Raw genomic sequence first — 25,321 nt, forward strand, 5'->3', positions numbered from 1 at the left:
GGTGAAGGTGAAGGTGAATCAGTCAGCATGTTCAGTGACAAGGTGGCAATTATCCATCCATCCATTTTCTACCGCTTATTCCCTTTTGGGGTCGCGGGGGGCGTTGGCGCCTATCTCAGCTACAATCGGGCGGAAGGCGGGGTACACCCTGGACAAGTCACCACCTCATCGCATGGCCAACACAGATAGACAGACAACATTCACAATCTAGGGCCAATTTAGTGTTGCCAATCAACCTATCCTCAGGTGCATGTCTTTGGAGGTGGGAGGAAGCCGGAGTATCCGGAGGGAACCCACGCATTCACGGGGAGAACATGCAAACTCCACACAGAAAGATCCCGAGCCTGGGATTGAACCCAGGACTGCAGGACCTTCGTATTGTGAGGCAGACGCACTAACCCCTCTTCCACCGTGTAGCCCTTGCCAGAAGCATTTTACTTCAATTTTTAGTGGAGGTTAGCTGCAACAGGTAGAGCTGGTGAAGGCCCAGGCTGCAACAAATAGAAGGTCACTAGATTTTAAAGTCCAACATAAGCAGTCAGTAAAGCCCTGTTTTGGTAGTAAGCCTAATGTAAACTGTGTGTTCCTTTGGCCTAAGATGTTTACAATATACAACTTGTACTACAGTAAAATCAGGCTTCACATAGGGCTAGTGGTGCAATGGATAACGCGTCTGACTACGGATCAGAGGATTCGAGTTTACAGATGAGAAGATTCTAGTTTCAACTTCTGTCTATCTTGTTGTTATTTGTCAATTGAACTGAAACAAAAGTCAGTACCATTTCTTAGGGACTGTTTTTTTGCTTTTAAAATAAATATCTACTAACTGGAACATGCATAAGTTGTCTTTTTTATTGTGAATAGATAACTGGAAGATGTATCTGTTGGTATACTCGGGACATTCAATCAGAATAAAGTGGATGAGGAAAAAGGTGAAACAAAACAAATCTTGCCTGAGCACGGCTTCCTCTTGTTAGAGTAAAACATGTTGGGGCTTGGTCACTAGCATTCAAAGTAGTTGTGACTATTCTGTCTATGAACATGAACAGGGAAGCAAACACATTATCAGTCTGGATGGTTTGTTACAGCTGTGATGGTATAGTGGTTAGTACTCTGTGTTGTGGCTGCAGCAACCCTGGTGTGACTCCGGGTCATGGCACCATACCCTTTCATCAAGCTGTACTTTTTTGATGATGATTTTTGAAAAAAGAGGTATGTTGTTCCCTCTGGTAAGTGGTTGAACAAGATGTGAAACCAACCAGGTACTCTGGTGAAATTAAAAATATCTATTTGATGTCATTACAGTATTGTCCTTGATGCATCATTTAATATGACTGATGTGTGCTTTGTGCTGTTACTTTATCACTTGGTAAAATTGCATTATAAGCTCAGTCAATCAATCAATACTTTCTTTCTTTAGTTTATTTCGAATATGAACGTACTTACGGGCTTCACGGTGGAAGAGGGGTTAGTGCGTCTGCCTCACAATACGAAGGTCCTGAGTAGTCGGGGGTTCAATCCCGGGCTCGGGATATTTCTGTGTGGAGTTTGCATGTTCTCCCCGTGACTGTGGGGGTGTCCTCCGGGTACTCCGACTTCCTCCCACCTCCAAAGACATGCACCTGGGGATAGGCCCCTCCCACCTCCTATGACATGCACCTGGGGATAGGCCCCTCCCACTTCCAAAGACATGCACCTGGGGATAGGTTGATTGGCAACACTAAATGGTCCCTAGTGTGTGAAGTTGTCTGTCTATCTGTGTTGGCCCTGCCATGGGAAGGCGACTTGTCCAGGGTGTACACCGCCTTCTGCCCGATTGTAGCTGAGATAGGCACCAGCGCCCCCCCAAAGGGAATAAGCAGCAGAAAAATGGATGGATGGAACATACAACATAATACATCAGACAATTTCATATCATTTAACATTACATCATGTCCGAAAAGGAGTAGGAAGAAGCAAAGCTATTAAAATGAGTTGACTGAAGCTTTCTTAGCCATGTCTCTTTCTGTCATTAAACTCCCAAGTCCATTATCAATCCATGGGGCAGACTTAGTCTTGACTGAAAACTTTTTCAAATGGGCATGCTTGTCCACAACACTCATGTAAATTAACATAAATAAATCCAGTGCAGCCTCAGGGTCTCCCTCACTGCACACCTCCTTCCAATTTAAACAGCATATTTCATCAATAATACACTCATCAAATCTCTTATAAGACCTTGTAAAAATAATTTTTGCTTTAGGTTTAAGAACCCTTGTCTTTCTAGTGACTGCTATTGTATTGTGGTCAGTAAAACTTCCAGGAACCAAGACTGCTTTGCAGCATTGGTCACGGACATTTGTATAAATATGATCAATGCATGTAGCTAAAATAATACCATCACTACCTACACCTATTCTCGTGGGAGGGGCAACAATATGGGACAGATTGCTGTCATGGCGTGGTCGCATCTTTATGCGAGGACTGTTCTCCCAGGAATGCAGGACTGACGGCTCCGGACGAAGGCGTGAAGGTTGGATTAGATTTATTTAATATAAATCTCCCAACTACCAAAATACAGACAGTCCGCAGCATACAGCAAACAACAAAAAGGCAAGCGTGCCTAACAAACGTACATCTTAGACTTAGCATAGGCTATGGCATGGAACAAAAACTTACTTGGAAAAGGTGTGACGCAAACAATGAAACCAGGCCGACAAACTGGCAGAGACAGGCTTAAATAAAAGTTTCTTGATTAGAGCAGGTGCGTACCGGACACACGAGGCAGGTGAACCTAATAGGTAGCCATTGTTAACTAAAACAAACAAGGGTGCACAAATACAGGAACTAATGGAGTCCAAAACTTACAGAACATAACTAAACAACACATGATCTAGACCACAGATCATGACAATTGCAAGCATTTAAAATGGATAGTCAATTATTTGTGTTTGTACGCCCCTGTCCCAGCTAGTCAACATTCATATCACCCAGTAAATAGATTTCTCTATTCCCTGTCAAACATCTCACATAACTCCTTCAGATACAAAAGCATCAGCACTAGGAGGCCTATAGACACAGCATTTCAAATGTGCAAATTGTTAAAATACCAAGCTTCGGCAAAACAACAGTTGTTAACTCACAAACATCAAAAGCGATTAACTAAGTGGATAAAATTGTGGCGAAAATAGCAAACTTTAAAGTTCAAGGCGAGCTGGAGGTTAGCGGAAGGGACTGGCTAGCTAGCCACCTGGCTAAAGACACACCAAGCTCGCTGACGGTCGGTGATATGTCTTTTAGACAAACAAATACGCCTTGATCACTTTAAAATCGTCCATAAAGTGTCCATAAAAGTATCCAGCATTGGCACCCTGATTACAATCTGATATATTTGTGACTCAAAATCGGATAAAACGCCAATTTCTGCCCTCGCCAACGGAAAAGCTCTATGAATTTATGCCAAGTAAATCTCTGTAGGATGATGTACAGAATTGGCTTTTGCCTGACATTCCAAACTTTGAATGATATTGATATTGTTTTGGAGGATGTTAAAAAAATAACAACAAAAAAAAACATTAAAATGTTTTAAAACACAATAATTGAAATTTGTGTTTTATCCACAAATGTATGTTAGTAAAAACAAAACCATCCTTCCACAAACAATTCAGCCATTTCATCTATTTTTTAATATTGCATAAAGGTCTGGGGACATACATATAAAACAATCACAACACAATCATCATATTACAAAAGACAGTAATAAAGATAATTAATACAATGGATTATAGAGACCCAACAAATGATTAATAAAACTTAACATTTCAAAATTGTATAAAAGACAACTGTTCAAATTATGTAAAAAGTAAATAATAATATGCTTCCTGAAGTGGTCCAGAAGATGTTTCAGATGTGAAGCAGTACATATGTATATAATAAATAGGGGCTAATCTATGGGATTATTACCATTAGAAATACAAATATGTAATATTTCCATATTCCAAACTATCTCATCTATAAATGTAGAAGCATATTAAAAAAGATTGTTACACAAACAATAACATGTTATATGTGATGATGTTGTTAGAAAGTCAAAATGAAAGTCTGGACAGTTTATTTCAAATCCTGCAGTTTCATTTGCTGCTGCTGTTCTCACCAGCACACTTGTGTTTCTTACACTGGTACTTAGAAGACAATCTTTCACCACACACACTGCAACTCAACACTTTCTCTCCTGGGTGTCTTCTCATGTGTGCTACAAGGCTTGATCGTTCACCAAAGCTTCTGTTGCAGATTGAACAGGAATGTGATTTTTCACCAGTGTGTGTTCTCATGTGTACTTTCACATCTTGACTTTGTGTAAAACCTTTACCACAGGTTGAACAGGAAAAAGCCTTTTCACCAGTGTGTGTTCTCATGTGTCTTTTCAAACTTTGACTTTGTGTAAAACTTTTACCACAGGTTGAACAAGAAAAAGGTTTTTCACCAGTGTGTGTTCTCATGTGTCTTTTCAAATCCTGACTTTGTGCAAAACCTTTACCACATATTGAACAAGAAAAAGTTTTTTTACCACTGTGTGTTCTCATGTGTGCTACAAGGGTTGGTTGGTCACCAAAGCTTCTGTTGCAGATTGAACAGGAATGTGATTTATCACAAGTGTGTGTTCTCTTGTGTGCTTTCAAATTCTGACTTTGTGTAAAACCTTTACCACAGGTTGAACAGGAAAAAGCTTTTTCACCAGTGTGTGTTCTCATGTGTACTTTCAAATCCTGACTTTGTGCAAAACCTTTACCACAGATTGAACAGGAAAAAGGTTTTTCTCCAGTGTGTGTTCTCCAGTGTTTTTTCAAATCCTGACTTTGTGCAAAACTTTTACCACAGATTGAACAAGAAAATGTTTTTTCTCCAGTGTGTGTTCTCATGTGGACTTTCAAATTGTGACTTTGTGTAAAACCTTTACTACAGAGTGAACAAGAAAAAGGTTTTTCTCCAGTGTGTGTTCTCATGTGTCTTTTCAGACGACAATGGTATTGAAAGGTTTTGTGACAGTGAGAACATGTGAAGTGAGTGTTGTCAGTGTGACATGTCTTATCATCTTTAGAGTCTTCATCATCAGTGTCAGGAGAGTGTGACGTTGTGTCCTCACTATCTGATAGTGGAGCTAAGAGCTTGTCTGCTTGTGATCCTCCACAGTGGTCTCCATCAGCTTCTGTTGTCATGTGTTGTGTTGAGCTGCTGCTTGGAGGCTCCCCCCCTCCCCTCTCCTCACTTTCACCTTTCACCTCATCATCTTCACTCTTCACAGGGACACCAGTCACTGGGAACTCCTCCAACCATTTAGGCTGACTGATGCCCTCTTCCTCCTCTTCCTCTTTAATGTGCGGCGGCTCTTGGTCCTCTTCTTCCTCTTTAAAGTAAGGGTTCAGTGGGTTCTCTTGCTCCTTAAAGGGAGGGGTCAGTGGATCATCCTCTTCCTTTTTGATGTGTAAGATCAGTGGGTCCTCCGCTTGCCCTTTAATGTGAAGGGTCAGTTTAACATTATGGGTCTGTGGCGTCTCGTCTTCCTCTTTAATGTGGGGGGGATGTGGCTCCTCTCCTCCCTCTTTGATGTGTTGGGAATGTGGTACCTCTTCTTCCTTGTGTATGTGGGGGTACTGTGGTTCCACCTCCTGCTCATGAGGTAGATGTTCTTCATTGAGGTCTGCGGGACAGGACAAAACAAACATTCTTCAGAAAAGTCCAGCTTTGCTCAGTCACATGAGACATTGTCCTGCACCAACATATGATCTCACAATCTCATCATTTTCCCCTCACAGCAGTCAGGGTACTTCCAGCTGACACATGAAGAAGACCTTCAGGGGAATGCCTTCCCAGGCCAACGTCCAATCCACCTTATTCATATAAAAACATCCTAAAAGTCATTCCTGCAATCCTTAATGGTAGACGCCATACGTGAAAGTGTGCTGTTGTCCCTCTGAATAAGTCATACACACACAGGAAATAATGTACCACATGCCAGCCTCCACGCAGTAGTACTAGTAAAGAGCTCCCCCTGCTGGTGGACAATAATTACTGCCATTTTCACATTTATCTTTAGAGACACGTCTGCTCTAAAAATAGCATGAGCATAGTCAACATCCATCCATCCATTGTCTACTGCTTGTCCCATTCGGGGTCACGCATGTTGGCCAAAAAAGATGACATCTGTTTTGCTTTCATTTAGATAATGTCGCCACAGTTAAACTGGGAAGAAGTAATCAGATTACTGACTACTCCTTCAAAAGATAACTTGTTTACCTTATTAATAATAGTAATATTGAATTAATTTAGTGTGTTTCTAGACACTCAAATTGCGTTAGAGTGAGAACTGAGAAGACATCATTCATGCAGTCCACACATTCAATGTGGTAAGCTACATTTAATTATTATAATAATATTAACTAGATGAAGCAATTCCTGAAAGAATTCTGTGTGAATTCTCCAATGCTGAAGTTGAACTGAAAGGTTGACAGAATGTAGTATGAATGTAAGAATAGTTTGAATGTTGAAGACTTTGAACTTCGGGAAAACCGGGATTTTTTTTAAGTTCTTAAACCAACATGCTTTTTTGTCCTGACTCAGAGGAATGTTTTGACAGTGGAACGGTTGAAATGGGTTGAACAATGTGAAAGGAGTCATCGCACTAAAGAAGGTTGGAAATAAGGTTAGAAAAAAACGGGAATTCCTGTAAATTTGTTGAATGTGGAAAACTGGTTGTTTGAATTTCCAGGATGAATTGAATGTGTTGAAGGTAGAATGGTTTGAAAGATGTGGGAATTGTGGAAATTTGAAACATGGATAATTCGTTTTGAATGGGGAAAATGTCCCTAAAAACCGGGAATTCCAGAAAATCCAGGAATTTCTTTTAATAAGTGTTGAAAGGGAGCACACAATTCCTGAACACACTGAATATTTTGAAGTTGGAACGGTTTGAATCAGATGAAAAATGTGGGAGTTCTGGAACTTTTATTTTATTCCTTTCAATGGGAATTTCATGGAAATTTTGGAGAATTTCGGGGAAAGCAGGAATTTTTTGGGACATGCTAAAAAATGTGAATGTTCTGAATGAGTTGAAATGGTTGGTGTTGGAATTTTTCAAATCGGTTTAGAAATGTTGAAGTCGTAACATTTTTAATTGAGAAATGGTTTTATGGAATTTCTTTAATTTCGGGAACACTGGAAATTTTTCCAATTCAAAAACAGCTTTGTTTTCTGTCCTGATTAAAAGGATTGATTTGACGGTGGAACGGTTAAGGTGGGTTGAAAAATGTTGTAATTTCAATTTCCAGAATTAGTGGAATATGTTGAATTGTTTGAATCGGTTGAAAAATGTGTAAATGGTGTCATTTTGAAAAAAAGCTCATTCATTTTAGAGAGGACCTCCCATTGGCTCCATTGCAAGTGGACTTTTATTTACATTTATGAGTAAGAATTAGGGCTGGGCGATATATGGAATATACTCCATATATCGAGACAACCGTAATATGTCAAGTATGTAAGGCTGGGCGATACGACTAAAAAATGTATCACGATATAACTGTTTCATATCAGTCGATATTGATAATTATTGATATAAAAAAAACCCAACTGTTTTAAATAAAGACCAGGAGAAAAAAGGCTGAAATTAAATACTTTTATTTTAAATTTAACCTTTAACCTTTCAAACGATGTCAGCATTATAAATGAAAATACTGGTCGATGTGCAAAATATTGACATTAAACAAATGCTTAATCTAACAAAATGTGCAAAGTATTGTAATTAAGAAATTAGTAGTGTACAACTCAGGCTTTGAAGCCATATTGGTAACGATATATGCAAATAAATAACAGTCAAATTAAGCAAGCAGAAACAAACATGTCTAACAGAATATTATAAACATCGGAATAAACTTGCGTCTGAACATCTGTGACAAAACAAACCTTTTACCCTCTTCAGTCATTTATGGAATAATCAAACCAACTTCAGCATATAAAAAAAATAACTCAAGCAACTACTCAACCATCGCTTCACTTTTTATTTACAATTTCCTCTCGTGCTGCCGTACTCATATTCCCATTTCGTTTCACTCCTCGTGGTCAGCTAGACGTTGTTGCTTTTTTTAATTTCCTGTTAGCATTTCCCAGAATGCCTTGCGGTTCAGGCTCAGCCGTGATAGGTCGAGAAGCCAAAGCCCTTCCTCTGCCTACACCTCCCAAAGTGCCGTGCGGTTCCAGCTGGGCCTTACTTCCTATTTTTTTTCTAACAGAACTCAATGAAATTATCGAACGTTCTATCAACCCCATTTTCTATTGATAGTGATCACATGTCTATCGCGATATATATTGTTATTGTTTTATCGCCCAGCCCTACAAGTATGTGGCAAAAGTGTTGCTACAAAAAGTAGCAGCACCGCTAATGTGTAGCATCATTTGAAAAGTCACCCGCTAAAGAATGAGGAGTCCTTGAAACTCTGCATGTCAACATCTCAGTTTGGTGCCACACCCACAAAATGCCCAAGCAACCATTTCCACATCAACCCCATATTAAAAAATTGGTCAACAACAGAAGGAGATAACGTCCCTAGGAACCTACCACATAGCGAAGGACATACACTATTTGATTTCCTATTATGCAGCACATTTTTATTTGACACTTATTGAAATAGCTTGTGTGACATCATGCACAAAAGTGCACTTTATTTGTTTTAAACTATTGTAGTGGCCTTCTGTACACAAAGTGCACTGTAATTTAGTGTTGTTTTGATGTCATCTTAGTGACATCATGCAGAAAAGTGCACTTTATTTGTTTTAAACTATTGTAGTGGCCTTCAGTACACAAAGAGCACTGTAATTTAGTGTTGTTTTGATGTCATCTTAGTGACATCATGCACAAAAGTGCACTCATAGCTTGTTTTGAAATGTCTCTGACAATCTTGCACTTTCTGTTTGGAAATGACATGAATGTTTGTGCCACTGTTTAATAACTGTTTAATAAATACACTTTTGCTAATTTGACTTAGTTGTGGTTTCCCTCTCTGCATGAAAGTTTAAAAGTAGCATATATGAATGCAGTATGAAGAAGAATGTTTGAATGTAGACACATAGAATCATCATACTGCTGTGATTATATGCATCAAGTGTTCATTCAAGGCTAAGGCAAAATATCCACATATATATGCTGTATCGTGATGTGGACTAAAAATATTGAGATATTATTAAAAGGCCATATCGCCCAGCCCAGTTAGAATGTGATTTATTTTGTGTAAATATATCAACCGTTGTGTCTTTCATAATGATTGTGAAAAATAGAAAAAAAAACCCAAAAAGTGCAGTTCACCTCTAAATTCCAGTGATTATATTCAAGACTTGAAATGTATGAGCATGAAGTGATGAAGCCTACTTGGATGAGAGGACAAAGGTCTTGTAAGACAAAGTGAAGAGTCCAGTTGTGATGGATTGAATGCCCTGAGAATAAAATGTTGTGCTTACTTGGACTGTGATGAAGCTGTGAGGACTCAGGTGGTTTGTCTTCATGCTCTTCAGTCTTCACAGAGACAACAGTCAGTGGAAACTTGCTGACATCAGCCTCCTCCTGCCCTACAGGACACTCTCCCTCCTGACTGATCCACACTTCCTCCTCTTCCTCTTTCATGTGGGGGGGCTGTGGATCCTCCTCTTCCTTTTTTATGTGAGGGGGCTGCTGGACATCTGTTGGGTAAATAAGTAAATAAGATAAAGAGAGAATAGAAATAGTTTTGAACTGACACTGTTAACACAATGACATTATTTGTGTTCTTTCCTGTGTTGTGTTAAAAGTGTGTAGCAAAACAACCAATAAAAACACAGGAAATACCTCCTTTTTTCCTAAAATTAATTCAAAAGTGGTACAGTGAGTACAAAAACAGACTTGGAAATTTAATGAGGGGCAATTTGAAAAGTTTTTATAAGTACGAGGCAGCATTGATTGAAGCACTCTTAACTTCACTGATGTAAAGTGGGTAAATATTGTTTTGTGTATACGGTCTATGACACCTAAACTTTATCTGTAAACTTAACCATATTATTTTAATGCCATAGTTATTACTATAACTAAAATATCCTGGAAATTCAAAAAATCTAATTCCAAAATCACTGCAATAACATTCATGGTATGTTTTTGTGATCATGCAAAATATTTTTTGGTGGTCATTTTGTTGGCTGGGCCAAAAGGAACTTTCACAAAAACATGTTTTACTATGTGCTGTTTTATGGAGTATCTTCATCAACAATTCCTCTTTAGGAATAGGAGACCATCTACGACAAGCTGAAGGAAAGTCAGTCACCTTAATAATTCAAGTTTTGACTACTTTAGTTATTGAAAATAATTGTTTATGTTCACTTATTGATACTTGTAAGTCAGATTTAGGAAGTGAAATTATAACTTTAATTAGATTTGTTTACAGTATAAAATGTATTTAGTGACTGTGTGGGTTTTATGTAAACATGTTGATACAGGTTTACTTCTTGGGGACTGGAACACAGATATGTCCTGAAAGGATGCACCCATTTTTAAAACCTTCACTAAGCTGTGCCACCAACATTGTCTCACTTAGCTCATTAAGCAAACTACCAGGGTGAGTGAGTCCTGTTAAACCTTCATAGACCTCCTTGTTACTTCTGACCAGTCTCAGATCACTACGAGTGGAACTACTGTATTAGGCTTAAGTGATCATTCCATCATTTTCTGTACCCATGAAGAACAGAACCGAGGCTAACGGCCACAAAACAAGAGAAGCTAGAATCCTCAAGACCTAGACTAGCAAGTCTTTCAATGACAAACTGCCGAAATAAGACTTGCCTCGGTACTTGCAAGTACACAGGTCTTTGGGTCAATTCCTATCCTCAGAAAAGTAGATAACTTCACACTCAAAGTGGGTGACAATATAATAACAAACAAAAATGAGATTACCTATCTTGGTTGCATCGTAGAGACTAATCTCTCCAGTGAAAAAATGACTACTAAGGTGGTCAAAGAATCAACCAATGAATTCTGTTCTTACTAGTGTTGTCCCGATACCAATATTATAGTACCGGGACCTATACCAAAATGTATTTCGATACTTTTCAATACTTCTCTAAATAAATGGGACCACAAAAAAGTACATTATTGGCTTTATTTTAACAAAAAATCTTAGGGTACATTAAACATATGATTCTTATTCAAAGTTTTTCCTAAATAAAATAGTAAACATACTAGACAACTCACCCCAATAGTGATGAAGTGCTTCGAGAGGATAGTCATGTCACACATCAAGAAGACCATCCCAGACACACTGGACCCTCTACAGCAGGGGTCACCAACCTTTTTGAAACCAAGAGCTACTTCTTGGGTACTGATCAATGCGAAGGGCTTCCAGTTTGATACATTCTTAAATAAATTGCCAGAAATAGCCAATTTGCTCAAATTACCTTAAATAAATAAATCTATATATATAAAAAATGGGTATTTCCATCCATCCATTTTCTACCGCTTATTCCCTTTTGGGGTTGCGGGGGGCGCTGGCGCTTATCTCAGCTACAATCGGGCGGAAGGCGGGGTGCACCCTGGACAAGTCGCCACCTCATCGCAGGGCCAACACAATTTCTGTCTGTCATTTTGTCGTAAATGTTTTTTCTTTTTACGGATTTTTTTTTTTGTAGAGAATAAATGATGAAAAAAAAACTTAATTGAACAGTTTAAAAGAGGAGAAAACACGAAAAAAATTAAAATAAAATTTTTAAAAATAGTTTATCTTTAAAATTCAAAATTCAACCGAAAAAAATGAAGAGAAAAACTAGCTAATTTGAATCTTTTTGAAAAAATTAAAAAAAATAATTTATGGAACATCATTAGTAATTTTTCCTGATTAATATTAATTTTTGAATTTTGATGACATGTTTTCAATAGGTTAAAATCCAATCTGCACTTTGTTAGAATATATAATAAATTGGACCAAGCGATATTTCTAACAAAGACAAATCATTATTTCTTCTAAATCTTCCATAACAAAAATTTTAAAAGTAATTCAAAATACTTTGAAATAAGATTTAAATTTGATTCTACAGATTTTGTAGATTTGCCAGAATAATTTCTTAGAATTTTAATCATAATAAGTTTGAAGAAATATTTCACTAATATACTTTGTCGAAAAAACAGAAGCTAAAATGAAGAATTATATTAAAATGTATTTATTATTCCTTACAATAAAAATAAAAAAATACTTGAACATTGATTTAAATTTACAGGAAAGAAACCGCCTTCCGCCCGATTGTAGCTGAGATAGGCGCCAGCGCCCCCCGCGACCCCGAAAGGGAATAAGCGGTAGAAAAATGGATGGATGGATGGAAGAGGAAGGTATTGAAAAGGTAAAAAGGTGAATGTGTTTAAAAATCCTAAAATCAATTTTAAGGTTGTATATTTTCTCAAAAAATTGTCTTTCTGAGAGTTATAAGAAGCAAAGTAAAAAAAATAAATGAATGTATTTAAACAAGTGAATACCAAGTCTTTAAAATATTTTCTTGGATTTTCAAATTCTGTTTGAGTTTTGTCTCTCTTAGAATTAAAAAGGTCAAGCAAAGCGAGACCAGCTTGCTAGTAAATAAATACAATTTAAAGAATAGAGGCAGCTCACTGGTAAGTGCTGCTATTTGAGCTATTTTTCGAAAAGGCCAGCGGGCGATTCATCTGGTCCTAACAGGCGACCTGGTGCCCGCGTTGGTGACCCCTGCTCTACAGTTTGCCTACCGGCAGAACCGGTCCACTGAGGTTGCAGTCAACCCCGTCATCCACACCACCCTCACCCACGTAGAGGGCAAGGACACCTATGCCAGGCTATTATTCATCGACTACAGCTCTGCTTTTAACACGGTCATCCCACAAAAACTCACTGCTAAACTCATCACTGTTGGTCTGACACCAACTCTCTGTGACTGGGTCCTGAACTTTCTCACAAACCGGCCCCAGTCAGTCAGAATCAGCAACCAGACATCAGGAACAAAGGTTCTAAGCATTGGGACCCCCCAAGGCTGCGTGCTGAGCCCCCTATTGTACACCCTCTTCACACACGACTGTGTGGCCTCCCAGAACAACACCACTATCATCAAGTTAGCAGATGATACTACGGTCGTCGGACTGATCACCGGGGGATCTGAGGCAGTGTACAGAAGGGAGGTAGCGGAACTGGTGGCCTGGTGTCAGGATAATAATCTCTTCTTGAACACAGACAAGACCAAGGAGATGATTATTGACCCATGGAGAAGGAGTGCACAGTACACACCTCTGTACATAGGGGGGACAAAGGTGGACAGGGTGAAAACCTGTAAATTCCCCGGGACCCACATCAGCGAGGACCTCACCTGGGGACACAACACCCAACAAACAATAAAGAAAGCCCAGCAGCGACTGTACTTCCTAAGAAGGCTGAGAAAATTTGGCATGCCACCAAAAATTCTCAGCAACTTCTATAGAAGTACGGTTGAGAGTGTCCTTACCAGCTCAATCACGGTCTGGTATGGAAACTGCACTGCTAAGGACAGGAAGGCACTCCAGCGAGTGATTAAAACTGCTCAGTACATATCAGGAGCAGCCTTCCCCTCACTACAGGACATGTAGTCTACCAGGGCCACCAGGAGAGCACACATCATCATCAAGGACAGTACACAGTCTCTTCAGCCTCCTACCATCAGGCAGACCATACAGGAGCCTGAAATCCAGGACTACCAGACTGACTAACAGTTTCTTCCCACAGGCCATCAGGCTTGTGAATGCTAACTTTTGAATGCTAGCTCCCTCCAACTCCCCGTTTTTACTTTTGTCTTTTTGAACAAAAGACAGCTACCTTGACCACCCCCTAACTGTGAACCATCACTGTAGACACGTTTCACCGTTGATCACTAAAGACACTTTAACTGCTGCTGTGACCCAAGGTCACCTCCATATTTATACTGTTGACTGTCAATCAGAATGTGCAATAATGTTATGTTACTTACTGTGCCTTGTATATACATTTTTATTTTTTATTTTTAGCTAAGTACCGTGTGACTTGTTGAAGGGTGGACTAGCAAAGTAAGATTTTCATTGTACGGCAAACTGTCTGTTTAACTGTGCATATGACAATAAACAATCTTGAATAAAAAAGTGATTTGATGTAATATTTTGATATTTACACATCGCATATTTACACACACGCATTTTACTAGAATACCCTTATGAGCATTACATATATCAATATCAAGTACCTACTGTACTGTTTACTTGTTGAAATACCCTTTTTAGAGCAAATATCTACCCAAATGGCCACTTTGTTGCTGCCAAAAATGTATTTTAAGTAATATTTTGATATTGACACATCTCATCTCTGCATATTTTACTAGAATACTCTTATGGACATTACATATATATATAAAGTACCTACTGTACTGTATACTTGTAGAAATACCTTTTACAAAGCTAAAATATACCAAAACAACCACTCTGCTGCTGCCAAAATTTGATTTCAAGTAATATTTTGATACTGACAAATCTCATCTCTGCATAGTTTACTAAAATACCCTTATGAGCATTACATGTATCAAAATCAAGTACCTACTGTACCGTTTACTTGTTGAAATACCATTTTTAGAGCAAATATCTACCCAAATGGCCACTTTACTGCTGCCAAAAATGTATTTTAAGTAATATTTTGATACTGACACATCTCATCTCTGCATATTTTACTAAATACTCTTATGGGCATGACATATATATAAATCAATTACCTACTGTATACTTGTAGAAATACCCTTTACAAAGCTAAAATATACCAAAACAACCACTTTACTGCTGCCAAAAATTGATTTCAAGTAATATTTTGATATTTACACATCTCATCTCGGCATATTGTACTGGAATACCCTTATGGGCATTACACATGTATAAACCTAGTACCTACTGTACTGTTTACTTGTTGAAATACCCCATTTAGAGCTAAAAACTACCCAATTTGCTACTTTACTGCGACCAATAATCGATTCCAGATAATATCAACAATAATAACAAAATTGTCAGAATAATTGTATATAAGTTATAAAACAACTTTGTTTTCCATTGAATTCAGGTCCCCTGCGAGAACACCAAAACTGTCTTTCATCTTATCAAACAAAAGGCTTGTAAAACTCCAGTATCTGCGATGGGATGCAACATGGAGGTGTCGGTTTCTTTGATCTATTGACAGCCACAGGAGACCTTTTCTTGACCCGAGAGCTACAAAGCGGAGAGGGAGCAGACCTGACGCAGCACAAGGCACCTTTTCTTTTAACGGTTTATGATCGAGTGCGACAGCCATTTACGACCCCCCTCCCTTTAGAAACATCTGAAGCTATGTAATCAGAAAAGCCCCAAAGGAAAGAGGACGCGTGGAACTCCCTCGTCAGAGCGTGGTGGGAAACTGTACGAAGTTGCAGCCAAGACGTTTCTCCTCATGAGCTAAATTGAATCCTGTCTGTGTTTGATTTCTTTGCTCCTTGTCTTGTTTAATAGATGTCATCGGCAAAAATGTCAAAGCATATCTCTGAAACACAATATTATACCTTCTGAAAACGATAGCAAGAATATACCTACAAATTTCAGAAAACGTCACGAGCAAACACTTTGTTTAAAAAGTTTTTACTGCCTTTTTAGCCCTTTCCTCATCGCAGCCACCCCCTCGTCTTCTCCCCCCCAGCCATGGTTGCAACCCCCTACTCCTCCACCAGACATTAGTCATCTTTGTGGACCAGGTCAGAGGTCAACTGAGGAAGCTGCATCCTAGAAACTATCTGGTGCGCACCAGAATCTATCTAGTGTGCACTATGTAATATTTAAGTACAGTCTTTTATTTTCCAATCAATTCATTTTGTAACATGAATTGATTAACGTGGACCCCGACTTAAACAAGTTGAAAAACTTATTCGGGTGTTCAATTGTACGGAATATGTACCGAACTGTGCAATCTACTAATAAAAGTATCAATCAATCATTCAATCAATTCCTACATGCAAACACAGTGTTACTGTTCAAACTGTGTGTAATGCAACAGTATTTAAAATTATTAAATATACTCGTTAAATAATGTGTCCTCCTTGTTTTTAATGAATAATTAAGGCCTACTATGCTACTGTATTTTAATGCTGTTCATGATGGTGGTACTTGGAAATCCAAGTATTTTCTGAGGTGGTACTTGGTTAAAAAAGTTTGACAACTACTGACGTAATGACATTGTAAACTAAATTGGCAGACACCTTTTTGTTTTACCTAAACGGCGTCTGCTCATACATCGCGCTTCCAACGAGATCCCGTCACCCCCCGAGTAAAAAGGTTCCACAACTGTTCACGTTTTACCATCTCATCTTATTTTTCATCATGTGAATGTTTGAAGTGGAACTAAATATGATCTCTGAGAGGGGTACACATTATTACCAAAGCAGGGCCCCCGTCCACATATACCAGCGTTTCTCAAAGTGTGGGGCGGGCCCCACCTGTGGGGAATAGAGACATGACAGGTGGGGCGCGAGGAACGGGAGGGAATTTCACTTAAAAACATTTTTTCATTATTATATTCTTGCGGCGGCAATGACCAAGAAGAGCGCGGAGTTGGAATATAATTACATCACTTTATGTACATATTTATATCATATTTACATAATATGTAACTACAAGCTCCATTCACAGACAGAGTCCCACTGCTTTTATGAGCGGTCAAGCGAGTCAAAAGCCGAAAATGTTTTTTTATTTTTTATTTGTGGCGGCCGTAATTCTTTCGTGGCGAGCCGCCACAAATAAATGAATGTGTGGGAAACCCTGACATGAATGTTACTTTATGTTCAATACATTTGAAAATGTTAAGCTTGGCATTAGTGAATTATATTTATATAGCGCTTTTCTCTAGTGACACACATAGTGAAACCCAATATCTAAGTTACATTTAAACCAGTGTGGGTGGCACTGGGAGCAGGTGGGTAAAGTGTCTTGCCCAAGGACACAAGGGCAGTGACTAGGATGGCGGAAGCGGGAATCGAACCTGCAACCCTCAAGTTGCTGGCACGGCTGCTCTACCATCCGAGCTATGCCGCCCCATTAGCGTTCTGTTGTGGCGATGGGGGCAGGTGGGGCTTGAAAACTCCCCCTTGTCCAAAGTGGGGGATGACAAAAAAAGTTTGAGAACCACTGACGTATACAATACTACTACATATCTGATGAAAAACAACATTATTTTTGTTTTTTTAATTATAAGTGTGCCAAATCACCTCTATTTGGACATTATCTAATGCAGGGGTGTCCAAAGTGCGGCCCGGGGGCCATTTGCGGCCCGCAGCTAATCGTTTACCCACCCGCCACACATTCTGCAAAAATTGCAAAATTGATAGTATTGCAAAAATTCAAAAACACATTTAAAAAAAGTGGAATGAGGTGAAATATAGTGAGAAAACGTGGCAATGTTGACACAAAGCTGCCATGCAGGCAGTTTTTTTTTTTCCTTGTGTCTTTATTTGTTTTTTTTTTCCATGTTTTATGTAGAAAAATATTGCATATGTTGTGTGGTTGCCATATAAAAAGATCAAAATTTGGACAAAAGAACATAAAATAAACAAAATAATAGTTCAAACTTAAAATCGACAGATATATCCGAAGTTTATCTTTAAATTTAAGTGTTAAAAGTAAAAAAAAAAAAATCTAATAAAAATGAATCACTTTATGAGTGGGGAACCTTTCGGATCTCAAATATATTTAGTAGGATTTTATTTAACTTTTCACTGTGATTACTCAAAAATATTAAATAATTAAAATCAATGATGTCCTGCATTATTGATCTTTGAGGGCTTGAATTGCTAAATAAAGGAACTCTCCTGAAGGAATCAATAAAGTACTAACTATCTATCTAAATACTGCATATTTCAGTTTTACGATGAAAAAACAAGTTGTCTTTGACTGAAAAGGCACAAAACCTTATTTGTTTTACTTTATATCAACCTCAAGTTGATATAGAGATTTACTGTAAGCATTAAATAAAAAAATAATAATAATAATTTGACCTTTTTTTTTAACATTTTAGTGACTGAGACCCTCTATGCTCCCCAGAAGCCCTAAGGATTAAAAAAAAAATCCATATATTTTGTTATGGTTTGAAAATGAAAAATATCAAAATGGCCCCTGCATGCTTACATTTTTCCGTGTTCGGCCCTCTGTGGAAAAAGTTTGGACACCCCTGATCTAATGGAAATGACTGCTGCAAACACGTCATGTTCATGATGAAATATAAAGTTAGTAAAGATGTGAGAGTAAGAAGTAAACAAACCTGTTCTGTGTAACACAACTTGAGGTTTCTTGAAAACAGCTTCCAATAGTTGACGTAGTCTCTCGTTCTCTTCTTTTGTCCGAGAAAGTTCCTCTTTGTACTCTGCTATCGTTCTTTCACACATTTTCACACAACAAAGTTCTTCCTCATACTTTGCTATCGTTCTTTCGCACATTTTCACACAATCACAACACTTTACTCTCACACTTGATCTTAACTAAGCGATGTGTTGATCAAATCCGCGTCTCTTTGTTAGCGGCTAACATGCTAAGCTAACTAGCATGCTAAGCTAATTGGCGCGCTCAAACAACTATCAAGCTAAGCGGGCCTAATAATCTCCAAATGTGGCTGAGACGAGTGGAGTTTATCCTGACACGGAGGATGAATAAAGTGTAGTTAGTAGCAATGTGAGGAGATGTGCCGAGGCTTAGAAGCGTGTGTGGAGAAAAGGAGGACTTTGCCGCAAAGCGCATGTCTTCCAAGCATGCGTCCGTAGGGGCGGGGCCAAAGAGTCATAGTTGTGATGTTTTGGGCTAGGGAGTATAAGAACTACACTACCCAGCATGCAACAGTAGTGACGAGCATGCGCGGTAGCCCCGTGAAGTGGTGTCGTATGTCGCCATGCAGACAGCTAGAATGTGGTTATGAGCACGCTGTGTGAGTCAACGTTGAACACGCCTCGTCTGCATTTATTACAATTAGACAGACAATACAATAAATGCATTAAAAACAGTACTAGTTAATTATTCTCATACATACATGATTTAAAGTAAAATACGGTTTATATATTTGAAATATCATTTTTGATTGATTGATTGATTGATACTTGTATTAGTAGATTGCACAGTACAGTACATATTCCGTACAATTGACCACTAAATGGTAACACCCCAATAAGTTTTCAACTTGTTTAAGTCAGGGTCCATGTTAATCAATTCATGGTACAAATATATACTATCAGCATAATACAGTCATCACACAGGTTAATCATCATAGTATATACAATTAATTATTTACATTATTTACAATCCGGGGGGTGGGATGAGGAGCTTTGGTTGATATCAGTACTTCAGTCATCAACAATTGCATCAACAGAGAAATGTGGACATTGAAACAGTGTAGGTCTTATTTAGTAGGATATGTACATCCAGCAGAGAACATAGTGAGTTCAGATAGCATAAGAACAAGTATGTACATTAGAACAGTGGTCCCCAACCACCGGGCCGCGGAATAATTTTTTATAAAAAAAAAATAATAATAATAATGTTTTTTTGTATTTTTTTTAAAAATCAACATAAAAACACAATATACACTTACAACTAGTGCACCAACCACAAAAAACTCCCTTTTTCATGACAAAAACGTCCCTTTTTCATGACAAAGAAGAAAAAAAAAAAAAAAGAAAAAAAAAAGGTTTGTCCCGGTGGGATTTCTCCATCAGTTGCTTGTCACTCCTGACAGCTCTTTCCGCAAGTCCATTCGACTTGGGAAACTCTGGGCTACTGGTGGTGTGGATGAAGTCCCGCTCCTCAGCATATTTCCTGAATTGCTCACACTTGTACTGTCTTACATTATCAGATAGCAGTGTGTGTGGTGTACCGTGCAATGAAAAATTTTATTTTCATTTTGGAAATTACAACTGTCGCTGTGATGTTTTGTAGAAGGTCAATTTCAAACCATCCAGAATAGGAATCCACTATCACCTGGTAGTGTTGTCCACGCCATTCAAAAATGTTTGTAGCAACTGTGACCACGGAAGGTCTGGAACTGGATGGAGATGAAGTGGTTCTTTTTGCTGATGTGGTTTTGTGCTGCTGCACACTGTGCAAAAAAGTAGTTCTTTAGTGATGTCTCGTGACATTGATGGCCAAAAGATGATACCTCTTGCTCTGCGTTTGGTTGCTTCAATGCCTGGGTGACCTTTGTGTACAATATTAATGTACTCTTTTGGTAGTGACGTTGGAATGACTGCTTTCTGCCCTTTCATGACAATTCCATCTTCCACAGTGAGTTCGTCTCTGTAGGGGAAGAAAACTTCAATGGCAGGCTGCAGCTGAGTCTTTCTGGCAAGCCATCCACGCTGGATGACTACACTGAGTCTGCATTACTTCAACCTCCTCCATGTGCTTCTTGAGCTCTTCCAGGCGGGCTGTAGAAATGTAGCTCACAGACATGATGTCGAAAGAACCACTATCAGATGGGCTCTCACTGTCTGTTGCATTAGGGGCTCTTGAAAGAGTGTCAGCCAAGTACATGTGCTTTCCTTTTTTGTAGATTAGGCTTATGTCATAGCTTTGCAAGCGTAGCAGCATCCGCTGAAGACGGGCCGGGGCATTGTGAATTGGTTTCTTCAAGATAGTCCCCAACGGTTGGTGGTCAGTTTCTACTGTGGTGGCCTTGCCATACACATAGTCTCTGAACTTGGTGCATGCAAACACAACAGCTAGTAGCTCCTTCTCAATTTGAGCGTATTGAGTTTCTGTTTCTGTAAGGGCGCGGGATGCAAAGGCTACTGGCCTTCCATTCTACATGAGGCAGCTCCTAGTCCAAAGCATGACGCCTCACAGGTCAGCGTGACTGGCTCTTTGACATCTTAGTAGGCCAATACTGGTGGAAAGGAGAGACATGCTTTCAGGCGGTCGAAAGCATCTTGGTGTTGCTGGAACCAGCACCATGCGGTCTCTTTGTGAGTCAGCTTCCTCAGTGGCGTTGCGATGTCACTGAGGTTTGGAATGTGCTTGCCAAAATAGTTAACCATTCCCAGGAAACGGTGAAGTGAAGTGACATCTGTGGGGACTGGCATGTCTGTGATAGCAGCAGTTTTGGAGGGGTCAACGTTCACACTTTTACTTTTGAAGATATGACAAACGTAGCATACTTGGTCAAGTCGAAATTTGCATTTCTGCGGGTTGAGTTTGAGGTTTATTTCCTTCACACGTTCAAACACCTTTTTTAGGTTGGCGTCATGCTCCGCCACATCACAGCTTCCGATGATGATGTCATCGACAATGACTGAGCATGGATATCCAGCAAAGAGCTGATCCATTGTGCGCTGGAATACTTCGCTTGCTGAGTTAATGCCGAAAGGCATGCGAAGGAATCAGTAACGTCCAAAAGGAGTACTGAATGTTGTCTTCATTGAGGACTTCTTGTCCAGGCGGATCTGCCAGAATGAATTTTTTGCATCTAGCACTGAAAACATTTGTGCTGCTACCTCCTCCACACTTCTCATGGGGTGGTGGGGCCGTTTTAGTGCTTCATTTAAAGGCCTACTGAAAGCCACTACTAGCCACCATGCAGTCTGATAGTTTATATATCAATGATGAAATATTAACATTGCAACACATGCCAATACGGCCTTTTTGGTTTACTAAATTGCAATTTTAAATTTCCCGGGAGTTTCGTCTTCGAAACGTTGTGTAATGATGACGTGTACGCAAGACGTCACAGGTTTTTAGGAAGTATGAGCGCTGCACACACACACAGCTAAAAGTCGTCTGCTTTAACCGCATAATTATACAGTTTTTTTGGACATCTGTGTTGCTGAATCTTTAGCAATTTGTTCAATTAATATTGGAGAAGTCACAGTAGAAAGATGGAGTTGGGAAGCTTTAGCTTTTAGCCACACAAACACACGGTGATTCCTTGTTTAAAATTCCTGGAGGTGAAACTTTCCTATGGATCAGAGCGCGGTCAAGAGAACATGGATCCCGACCACACGTCAACCAGCAGGTTTCGGTGAGAAAATTGTGGTTAAAAAGATAGTTCTTACCGGAGAAAAGCTGAGCTTGTGCCATCCATAGATGCCGTCGACTCCCCTGAGACACTGCGCGTCAAGACAGTCGTGGAGACACCCTTCCGACTATCAGGTACTATTAAACTCACTAAAACACTGGCAACACAATAGAAAGATAAGGGATTTCCTAGAATTAGCCTAGTAAATATGTCAAAAAACTTCGGAATCCGTCCCAATGTAATCACGTTTTTTTTAAAAAACTTTTTTTAAATTATTTTTTTCTAGTCCGTCGCTATCAATATCCCCAAACACGAATCTTTCATCCTCGCTCAAATTAATGGGAAAATTGTTGTTTTCTCGGTCCGAATAGCACTTTTTGTTGGAGGCTCCCATTAAAAACAATGTGAATATGTGAGGAGCCATCAAACATGTGACGTCATCGTCTGCGACTTCTGGCATTTCTCTTAGCACCAAAAGTTGCAAAATTTATCGTGGATGATCACTACTAAATCCTTTCAGCAAACATATGGCAATGTAGCGAAATGATCAAGTATGACACATAGATTGGACCTGCTGTCCCCGTTTAAATAAGAAAATCTCATTTCAGTAGGCCTTTAAATCTTTGGGGTTGATGCACAATCTGATTTCTGATTTGACTTTTGTGTGCCCAGCGACCATGGATGACACCCAAGCTGTTGGTTCGGCGACTGAAGTAATAACGTCTATGCTTTCCATGCGTTTAAGTTCAGCTTTCACACAGTCTTGCATCGCTACTGGGATGCGGTGGGCCGGCCTAACAACTGGCGGCACATTGGGGTCCACTGTCATTGTGTAAACAACTGGTAGTTCTCCGAGCTCTTCACTGAAAATATCTTGGTATTGTGTGAGGATCCTTGGGCTGAACTCTCCAGTGTTCTCTGTGGTGACATGGTGCACATCGGGACTCAACTCGACTAGCCCCGTACGCAGGCATGCACGGAAGCCCAACAGTGATGTCACATTCTATCCACTGTGAAAAATGGCAGTAAGTGGCGCTGTCCCTTTAAAAAGCATGTCAGCGTAGCTTCACCTTGTGTTTCCATTTTGGCTCCTTCGTAAGCCACCAAATTTGTGCTTCTGTGTTGTTTGGCGAGTTTCACGCCGCTGTTTACTCTATTGAAAGTCTTCAGTGACATTACATTGCATTTAGCACCTGTATCCACTTTCATTTTGGTTGGCATGTCGTTTATGCACAATGTGACAAATCCTTCATCTTGGTCTCTTTGTTGTGGATTTACAGAGTCAATGCAATTTTCTATTTCCAAGCCATCCACGTAGATTGTGTCATTTTCACTTTGGCTGTGTTGATCCACTGTCACATCATGCACAGACTGTCTATAGCACTTGTTTGTGGTAAACTTGGACTGACTCTGTGGCTTTGACTTGCAGCATTTTTTGTACAGATTTTGTTTCTTGCAGCTGTTTTCATGTTGTAATTCTCGAACACACCACCAGGATGTGCACATCGAGGAGTCAGTTACTACCACCCTCTCATGCAGTGCGTATGTACAATTACTGTCCTGCTGAAGTCTTAATTAAAGCCAACTTATTCATGCAGCTCGGCACAGTTCTTCCTACGGGTAACCACAAACAACAACAAAACAGTCATTTCACCAAATGATCTACATTGTCCATTTTACATTTTCAAAACAAAGACATACAACTTATTTTCGTAAAAATATTCAAATATTTAACAATGTATTGAAACAACAGTAGCATAAGGAAAGAAAAAAAGAAACAAAATAAATATTACACTTATGATATTATTTTTGTTTTTGATGATCATTTGTTTTATAATGTATTTTAGAATGTAGGAGGTTTTCATGTCCTCTTTAAATTTCAATTGGCATGACATATATTATATCTATACATCTATATCTGGCAGCACGGTGGGAGAGGGGTTAGTGCGTCTGTGTCACAATACGAAAGTCCTGAGTAGTCAGGGTTCAATCCCGGGCTCGGGATTTTTCTGTGTGGAGTTTGCATGTTCTCCCCGTGAATGCGTGGGTTCCCTACGGGTACTCCGGCTTCCTCCCACCTCCAAAGACATGCACCTGGGGATAGGTTGATTGGCAACACTAAATGGTCCCTAGTGTGTGAATGTGAGTGTGAATGTTGTCTGTCTATCTGTGTTGGCCCTGCGATGAGGTGGCGACTTGTCCAGGGTGTACCCCGCCTTCCGCCCGATTGTAGCTGAGATAGGCGCCAGTGCCCCCCGCGACCCCGAAAGGGAATAAGCGGTAGAAAATGGATGGATGGATGGATGGAGTTTGCATGTCCTCCCCGTGAATGTGTGGGTTCCCTCCAGGTACTCCGGCTTCCGCCCACTTCAGAAGACATGCACCTGGGGATAGGCCCCTCCCACCTCCAAAGACATGCACCTGGCGACAGGTTGATTGGCAACACTAAATGGTCCCTAGTGTGTGTGTGAGTGTGAGTGTGAATGTTGTCTGTCTATCTGTGTTGGTCCTGCGATAAGGTGGGGACTTGTCCAGGGTGTACGCCGCCTTCCGCCCAATTGTAGCTGAGATAGGCACCAGCACCCCCCCTCCCAGCCCCACCCCCCGCAACCCCAAAAGGGAATAAGCGGTAGAAAATGGAAAGAGAGATAGATCTATCTATCTATCTATCTATCAATCGATAGATGGATATAATATATATAATGCCACCCTCGGGCAGACGCCATAGGGTGCTAAAAGCTGGTACAAATTCACTAAAAATCAGCTTTTACCCAAGAGCCATAGTAGCACAATATGTCCTTCATGTCCTCATGTGTCATGTTTTTAATTTCTTTAAATTTTTTCGGACTGTAATAAGCAATAATGTTATATGCATGCATGTATGCATCTGTGTGGATATATATACATATATAGATACATCTCTTATTTCTATCTACCTTTTTTTTGTACTATTTATATTACCATATTGTACATGCACCTTAGGGGATCTGCTCCAATTTCGTTGTTCTTTGAACCTGTTCACTGCAATAATGACAATAAAACTCTATTCTATTCTATTCTATTCAAAGGAAATTTGAAAAGAACATGAACACCTCCCACATTCTAAATTACATTATAAAAACGATTAACATCAAAAACGAAAATAATATCATTAATGTAATATTAATTTTGTTTCTTTTTTGTCATTCCTTATGCTACTTTTGTTTGAATATATTTTTAAATATTGACATTTTTTTACGGAAATAAGTTTTATGTCTTTACTA

General features: G+C 39.4%; 1 protein-coding gene across 4 annotated transcripts in view; it reads right to left on the minus strand.

The window, feature by feature from the left end:
• Positions 1–18,840, minus strand: part of LOC133546465 (gastrula zinc finger protein XlCGF57.1-like) — a 65,910-nt gene extending 47,070 nt beyond the window's left edge. The window contains exons 1-3 of one of the 4 annotated variants that reach the window (XM_061892226.1): positions 18,324–18,839; positions 9,484–9,702; positions 3,643–5,677 (exon numbers count right to left, since the gene is read on the minus strand). In XM_061892226.1, the coding sequence (XP_061748210.1) occupies positions 4,110–5,677; positions 9,484–9,702; positions 18,324–18,498 (1,962 nt within the window). In that variant the 5' untranslated portion in view covers positions 18,499–18,839 and the 3' untranslated portion in view covers positions 3,643–4,109. Of the gene's footprint in view, positions 1–3,642; positions 5,678–9,483; positions 9,703–11,239; positions 11,386–18,323 lie in introns of those variants that run through there. The other 3 variants (XM_061892228.1, XM_061892229.1, XM_061892227.1) reach the window with 3 other exon arrangements.
• Positions 18,841–25,321: the final 6,481 nt, after the last annotated feature.

Source organism: Nerophis ophidion, unplaced genomic scaffold (genome assembly GCF_033978795.1).
Source record: "Nerophis ophidion isolate RoL-2023_Sa unplaced genomic scaffold, RoL_Noph_v1.0 HiC_scaffold_30, whole genome shotgun sequence".
Lineage (NCBI taxonomy): Eukaryota > Metazoa > Chordata > Actinopteri > Syngnathiformes > Syngnathidae > Nerophis > Nerophis ophidion.